The 8,364-nt window shown below is 40.4% G+C and overlaps 1 protein-coding gene across 3 annotated transcripts in view; it reads right to left on the bottom strand.

The window, feature by feature from the left end:
- Positions 1–8,364, bottom strand: part of doc2d (double C2-like domains, delta) — a 51,026-nt gene that overhangs the window by 33,813 nt on the left and 8,849 nt on the right. For all 3 annotated transcript variants that reach the window (XM_036212803.1, XM_024289917.2, XM_024289916.2), the window contains exon 5: positions 6,188–6,297. In XM_036212803.1, the coding sequence (XP_036068696.1) occupies positions 6,188–6,297 (110 nt within the window). The remainder of the gene's footprint in view (positions 1–6,187; positions 6,298–8,364) is intronic.

Below are 8,364 nucleotides of genomic sequence, written 5' to 3'. Positions count from 1 at the left end.
GCTACCCCACTAGCTCTTCCCGCTGTGCAGAACCAATTTTCAACTGGCAAAAAATGTACAGATTTCTCATCTAAGTTTTTATAAATGTGTGTAAAATTCAAGTGAACTTAGACCTGTGATATATTTTCAGAAAACTAAGAAAACCTGAGGAATTTTGGAAAACCCTTTGCAAATGTTTTCTACAATCCGTGGCAGAGGGACCAGGAGATGCAGTCCTTACACTATGTTCACACCAAACGCGATTTGTGACGCCTCTGTTTGGAAGTGAGTGAATTCTCTGCTCAAAGCCTGTCCAAAAATCTGTTCATGAGCTTGACGATCTATGTGGGAGGAGCTACGGTCAAATGTTTTAGCCTGGTCACTACATGGAGCAGTGTTTGTGTATCTCATCTAAAATGCATGGCAAAGACCAATGATTGAATTTATCTGTTTTCAAGAGCTCTACAAGAGCATCAGTAAACATGTCTGTCTATCATGAGAGTGTCTCCAAGCGCAGTGAGCAGAAAGTTTCAACAGCTTCTTTGAGGGACTCACTGTCCCGCGTTGGACTGAGGACGGAAAAAATAAAAATAAAAATTAGAAGATCATTTTGTTACCATCTCCATACATATAAAAGAAAATCCTAAAATTGAGGCCAAAATAATCAGATTTTTTTGTTGATTTTGGACTAATCGCATGACTGAATATGTCACATGTCAAAAGCTAAATCCCTCATTGGATGTCCCGACTCATCTTCTCCAAAGTTCTGATTTTTCAACTCAGAATGTGCTCAAATTGCACTGCTGCTAGACCTTCGTGCTAGACGCTCAAATCGCGGCATAGGACCTCAGATTGCATTTGAATATTAACTTAATATTGAACCAGGAAGAATTGCGGTAGTTGTGAACGCAGCTTTACACAGCTCGAGTAGGCACTTTGATTCAAGGCAGGAAGCCAAATGATGATCTCTTTAATAGTCCTTGACTTGTTAAGAAAAAATACTAAAGTGCTTTGGTCTACATATATTTTTTTCTTATGCCACTTTTCTTCCTTTTATAATTAAGAGTACCATTAAGACTTTTTTTTACATATTATTTACAGAGTGGCTGCATAGCTTGATGGCTCTCTTAATCAGAATGTTTTTGCTGCATGATGGGGAGACTTTATCTCCACCTAATTATGGATGAATAAAACCCTCGCTGAAATTCTTTTCAACAAAATGCCATTACCATGCATCATTTAGCCCCTAACCTCACTTCTTTTTCTTCCTTTCCTTTACATATCAGCGTCTGACTACATTCCACCACCAGCAGCATCTAATTCAAGCATCCATTCAATACTAAATCGAATCTGAGTGGTAGACTTGCTCCCATCTCCCCACAGAAGAGGATGGTCAAGTCTATTATGGAGCCAGATGGAGGAATGAAGAGATAGATGGAAGAAATTAAGAGGAGATAGACTAGACCCTGCACTGACATCATGTTTGCACTCCTTTAACACACAGAAACTCCTTCCAAATCCACCTCTGATCTCAACACCTCCACGTGTTCCATCTCGCTGCTGTTATTTGACAGCTTGTTAATAGTTTTAGCGACATAATGAGTGTCACAAGAACTAAAAATGAGCCTTCCCAAATTGCTTCTCTCTGAAATGTGCGGTGCAACGCAGATCGCCTTATTACCGGCAGTGCTTCATCGGAAATTCTCAAGCAGGCAGATTCAAGGGAATCTACTCCTGCTGTATCGTTGACCCCAGATGACAAAATCAGCTGAGAAACAAGCGGGCATTTACTGGAAATTAAAAGTATCTTGAGTTCCTTCCAATGCCTTTAAATAATTATGCTTTTAATACTTAGCAACAGCATAACTTATTCATCAAGATGATGCAGTGCATTCCAGTTCAAAGGATTTTTCACTCAAGACTAGAGCACCTCTAGCAAGTTTTGCTGCACCAATTAAAGGATTAGCCGGTATGAGGCCAACCGTGAAGCCAGGATTGAGGGAATTAGTTATTGGTTTATTCGGCTGCTTCATTCTTAATAACAAAATGGACTTCCAGTGGCCCTTAAAGATAAGTGAGCACACCCAGGCCCAGCATCTTAAGATTATTAAAAAGAGGAAGTTTGAGATTTTTTTTTCCTCTTATTTCCAGCCATTTATGGCTCTCTTTTGTCAAACTGGATGCCTGTTTTTATTGGACATGATGGCTTTATGGAGTAAAGCTACTCTCAGAGGAAATAATTTAAAGGAAAAAAGTTCTATAATCCACTTATTTCTCGACAGTTAGAATGCTAAACTTGATCAGCGGTTGTATTCTAGTGTTGTTTCCCGTCTTTGTTTGTCAGGATTGTGATTTAGGTTACTTTTTTCTAGGCTTGACCTCCTAATTGATTGGTGTTTGTTGTACAAATTCATGTAAAAGGTTATCTCATTGATCAAACAATCCCTCCCCTCTGCGCCTGCGGATCTCCCCGGGCTCGTCTCTAGACTCTCCTGAGCAGTCTACAGTGTGACCTGAATGTGAGGCAGAGATGATGTCCCGCACAAAAGCTTTGACCCCCTCTTTTGAACCATGTTTGATAGTTTTGTTTTCCTCCAGTGTAGTTCAGGGCTCCTCTGCATGCTGATATGTGAAAGTCAGATGAAATATGACATTGGAGCTTCATCTCCAAACAGCTGATAAACATTTGATATCCAATTTAGACTCATAGAAGTAAAGAAAACTCAGATTTACACCACTTTTCTCTGCAGTGTTTGTTAGTTCGGCTTTCTGCGTTTTGTGTTAAAATCTGATTGTGAACACTCACTGGGTTTCAGTTTCTCACCTTCACTCTGTTTATAATTTCTCATTCCACAGGCCTCTGTGCTTTTCAGTTTGCTTTTGTCAGATTACATCTTCCTGTTTTGAGTTTATGTTTTTCGGTTTAAACAGTTTCTCTCCTGTTTAACTTCACAACTTTTAACAAGCCCAACCTAACAGTATCGGTGCAACAGAAATAGCAAGCAATATTGTTTATAGTTTTTAGTCAGATTAAAGCTTAGATGAAAAAAAATAAATATATGTAGTCTAGTAGGGGCTTGTAGCAAGCCTTTGCAGGTTCTACGTCACACCTACTAGATTATTCCAACTATATTTTTTTGTCTGCTTCTGATTCATAACAATTTGAACAAATAAAAACTCAGAAATTCAACTTTAAGGTTCATTTGTTTTGTCCTCCATCATCAAAAAATGTCACGAGAACAGGTTAAAAACATAATTTTTATCGGAATGGGTCTTTAAATGGTGCATATTACGAGGGTTTACATAAACTACCCACAGTTCAATAAAATAAAGGGAGGAGGTACAGGTACAAGCCACTGGAAGCTTTTCAATTTCTTGCATTTTTTTATTCTCTTGGTAAGGCAATATCGCCTCCAAGTGATTGACGTTTGGCCCCGTGTGATTGTTCCAAGCATTTTGGGCTGCGTCAGTCTGCTTTGCCTCTGAGCGCGGCTGGTGTGAAAGCAAATCAAGCCAAACAAAAGAGTGAAATTTACCTGCGTTCTCCACCCATTTGAACTGAGTCCACTGGACCATCTTATTGTGAAAGCAGCCATAAATGCATTTCCTAATTTATTTACCAAAGCTGTGAAATATTAGATGTATTTGCATCCATGCATTATTAATGTGGAAGCCACGAGGTGGTGCAAACAGAGTCAGCTCAGTTTCCCAAGGTGCTATGAAATTGCAGTCATCATATAAATTCAAATAAATCAAGCTGCTGTTCTAAAGAACACCTCATTCACAAAAGTAATAAATGATTGGAGTGCAGAATTTAAGGCTGAAAGGTTTTTATTCCAGAGAGGATAGAAAAAAATCCAACCTGAAAGACTTTCCTGTCAAAGCTCTTGTTGGAGTACGATAAACCATTCTTCTAAACTTGAGGGTTGTGACTTCAACAGCTTTGTGGGCCAATCTAATAGTAACCTTCAGAAATTCTCAGGCCTTCGGGGCCTTCTTGTTAGCTGAGCACAAAGAACAGGGATCAGTGGATGCAACGCGCTCTCCTCCGCATCCCGCTGGCACCAGCCTGATGCAGAGCGGCGCAGCCCAGTTCAAAATCATGGCTGAGGGGATTCCTCGCAGCTTCTTCTTTATCCTGATGAGCGATGAAAATGAAACCTGCTCTTTTGCACTGGTAGTTTGCATCCAAACACAACTGGTCCCAAAAAGCTACAATTCCATTGACGTCTACTGAGAAATGAACAGCTATTGCTCAGTCATTATATTTATCAGAATAGCCATTCTGACTTGGACCAATCAGCGCTCACTAACGTTGTCTGGTTTCAAAATGGCAAAGTCCGTAACGCGGAAAAATGGCGACTGAATTGATTTCATTTCATTGGAACTAGAGGTAAGGTATTTTCCATGGGTCACACCCCGCTTCTCACAGTGATAGTAATATACTGTCTATGGTTCACACCATCTTCGACAACATGCGTTTAAGTGACCACTTCCTATGAAAAGTCTATGTAAATGGTAAATGGCGCTTGTGTAGCACTTTTCTACCTTCCTCGAAGACCCAAAGCGCTTTACAGTCACTTTCCCGTTCACACATTTACACACACATTCGCATACTGATGCCGCCAACCTATAACCTCCAGAGGCAAGGTGGGGTTCAGTGTCTTGCCCAAGCACACTTCGACACATGGGCGGGAATTGAACCAGTAATCTAGGTAGTCCTTGTGCATTCAGGTGTAGCGATGCACATTTTTAAGACAGTTTTTGGGCTCCATATATAAAACGCATGGCCATTGAACACACGTTGAAGGTTAAATCAGGTCGGAATTTGACCAATCAGGGATTCAGATTTGATAGTGACGAATAGATGGCGTTTCCTTTAATTCACAGAAGCACCAACCGTTGATCATGGAAGAAAAATTAATAACTGCAGTTTGTGTCCAGTGTTAAGAAAGTCTTTCATAGATCGGAATAGATATGGGAGATTCGGATCACTACAATCTTTTGCACCTTCCATCTGTTGGTGGTGGACATGCACTAGTAAACAATAGAAAAAGAACAAAAAAGAACTCCAACCTTCCATATTCAGTGTGAACATCATGGGCTGAACCTGTTCTTGAACGCGCTTTATATTTTTCCCATTCTTTTTTTTGTTTTCAGACATTTTCTTTGCGTTGCCACTCCCCATCCGGTACACTTACATCACTTTCTTCATTACATTAGCTCAGAGTCTCTCTGCTAATTCTTTTCTCTCCTTCATCTGACCCTTGGATTCTCTCCATGTCTCTATCCTGTCATCTTGACTTTCCCACATTTCTCTTCCTCCCCCATTTATCTGTCACTCAACACCCTTCCAGCTTTTTTCTTTCCAAATCCTTGATGGTCCAAGCACTCACTCTATCTTACTTTTATCTCATGAGTGTTACTGATCATACTCCACATCTTCCTCTTTTTCATTTTTGGCATCATCCCAATGTGCCCTTCAGCTGGGTTTCCTCTCGTTTGAAGGATCCTCCGTCTGGTTTTGGAATTGGGAAATTTATTTCAGCAGGTATACGCCTCAAGGACATTTGTGGTTTAGTGTGTGTGTGTCTGTCTACATACAAAGGAGGGGCCACATGTTCTTTCCTGCCTGTGATTGCCCTTGACATAATCACGAGAGGATAGGCACACACCTCACCGTGTATTTGTGTCTACAGCGTAGATGGGATCGTGTTTGTGTGTGGATGCATCGGTGTTGCATTTCCTCAGGATAAACATCCAACCCTATCATGAACGTGCTGAGTAAACTGACACTGACTGGGCTCAGCACACGCATCGACAAATAAAGCACACGTGGAACTCTCATGCAGGATGACAGGAGTGCACCTGATTTTTTTGGGGACAAGATGGCTGCACTTGACCTCAATCATACCATAAGGGAGGACACCATGAGGAGGAGGAGGAGGAGGGGCGGGGGCTTGTGGAAAACCCAACACCTGAGTTGTTATAGTGGCGATAAGAAATAGAACAGTGCGCTTGTGTCACCTGGCTGTAATAATTAACTGCAGTACCTGAAAAATTCCACCGGGAAGCACGCTGCGCATCCAGCAACTCAGTGGAGAGGACTGGCCTTTCATCTCCTACCTTCATAATGAATTGCTCACTTGGCTGTCTAGGGAGGGATGCTAATGGCCTGCCTGAGCAAAAGTGAGAGCTGAGAACTTACCTGAGCGTTTTTGTGGTCATGTCAGCTCCTGTGATGCCGTGATAAATGAGCGTTTCGTTCCACACTGGATTCAGAGTATTCTTCAGGGTCTTTGTGCGTAGCTTGTTTGCCTGCAGAAGGACAACAAAAAACATGAAAGCAGGGGGGATCGAAACTAAAAAAAAGGACACAAAAGATCATAAGTATGTAGCATAAATGTGTGGACAAAAAATTGAAAGGACAAAGAAAGACAAAAAAAAAGGAGAGCGGCATCATTTATCTTTGTCCCTCAGGAAATCTCTGACATCTTGCTGATAGAGAGTGAAAGGACGCTAGGCCTGCCTCGCCTCACCTGTTCATCCCTCTGCTTCTCTACCTGATAAGAGAGTGCGCTGACACCAGCCAGACCTCCAAAAGAAGCGCTGTTTCAAATTCAGTGCAACACCACAGCAAAATGACTGAGCGACACCATCTGCCTGATAACCGCTACTGTTCACTAATATTAAAATATGAATCATTTTAACACATTTTTAGCGCCAAGAATGGGATTTCTGGAAACCGTTTTTAGTTTTTTCAACAGATCTATCTCAAATTTATCCCAGTGGTATCTTGAAGTTCCACTCCAATCATTTTTTGATCTATTTTCAAAGTGTTCCCAGTGGTCTTTTAATTATAATTATGCTGTTTTTAGACAAAAACATAAAACCTGCGTCCCTTTGTAGGACATAGTTTCTGCTGAGCAACAGGAGGTTGTCAGAAATTCACTTTTGAGTTGTGGGTGGGACAGTTGGCACTATAGGGCTGGGATAATAAAATTGGTAAGTTGGTCTGAATTGATCTAAGCTGAATAAATTAGTAATCGATCCATAAAAGTAGAGATCGATCTAGCACATAATCCTAAAGTCCACTAGCTTGATGCTAATGTATAATAGGATTTCCCATAAGACGACTAATGCTAATGCTCGGTCGACCTAAACATTCATTACTGACTAAATTAACACCTTTATAAACTCACAGACATGAATTTTCCAAACTCTTTTGATAAAATATTTTTAAAGTAACCATTTGTGGTCTAAAACACAGTTTTTTGCTCATACTTTCTTCTTCTTCTGGATTTAGGTGTAATGCTATAGCGCGATTGCCACCTAGTGGCAAAACTGAAACGCTCTCCAAGAGAAGCAGAACAATAGTTGGAGCTTCTCCATTTGAGAATCCATGAATTGTATTAAAAACCTCAACTAATAAATGCTACGGTATATGAACTGTATTAGGTTAATATGAACATTTTCAAAACATATATATAATTGATGTATTTCTAGACAAACATGCCTAAATTTGTAAACCATGTACACCCAAAACGGAACTGAATCAAATTGAATTGAATAGGATTGAAAGAATCGAAAAAAAATTGGAATCAAATTGATCCAGGCTCTGATGAAATAGATTAAATTGGTTCTAGAATTTATTGGTGATATTCGGCCCGACTTGTGTCAGTGTGAAACTATCCACTCTTCCCATCATGATCTGTTCACACTCTCTCCTTCAGCCCCTCCCGACATTAGCAGCTCAACATAAATGATGAAAATAAAAAAGCACAAAAAATAGATCTTCATTGGAGTGGGTCAACAAGAGTTACAGACGTGGGCCTTTGGCTGCAGGATTGATGGTTTAAAACTTGGCAGCGTAAAATCTTGGAGGGACAAATGCCCAGCAGTAAGTGCTCCATCCCAAACCCTCCCAAATCCTCCCAAACCCCGCCGCAGTGCCCTTCAGCAAAAGTCTTGCTGCTGCTCAGGTATGGGACTGTGGTGGGAAATTCTCAATTGCGCAAAAAAAAAAAAGAGGACTGCTCTCAACGGAGACGAATATAGGTTAAAAAATATCTGAGGCTTCATTTGAGAGGGCTATGTTTTTATGATTAATGAAACACTCAGAGAAAAGGACAGGTTTACCTTCAGTTTTTTAACAAACAGTGCATGAATACTGATGCATCGGTAACAACTATCCTTTCTATGACATTTGAAGTTTTTTATTTATTTTACAAGTAATGCAATATTCTTACACCCCGTTCTTGTTAAACAAACTAGAGTAAATGATCCTGCATCACTTCTTTGTAACTATGAAAAATGATACTGCAAACACATCGATTATGCAGCCAGTAAAGAAAGTGTTTCCATCTTTCTCAATACAACTGCTGC

Source organism: Oryzias melastigma, linkage group LG1, assembly GCF_002922805.2.
Source record: "Oryzias melastigma strain HK-1 linkage group LG1, ASM292280v2, whole genome shotgun sequence".
Taxonomy (NCBI): domain Eukaryota; kingdom Metazoa; phylum Chordata; class Actinopteri; order Beloniformes; family Adrianichthyidae; genus Oryzias; species Oryzias melastigma.
Note: the sequence above shows the minus strand (reverse complement) of the source record. Positions and strands in the feature narration are given on the sequence as shown.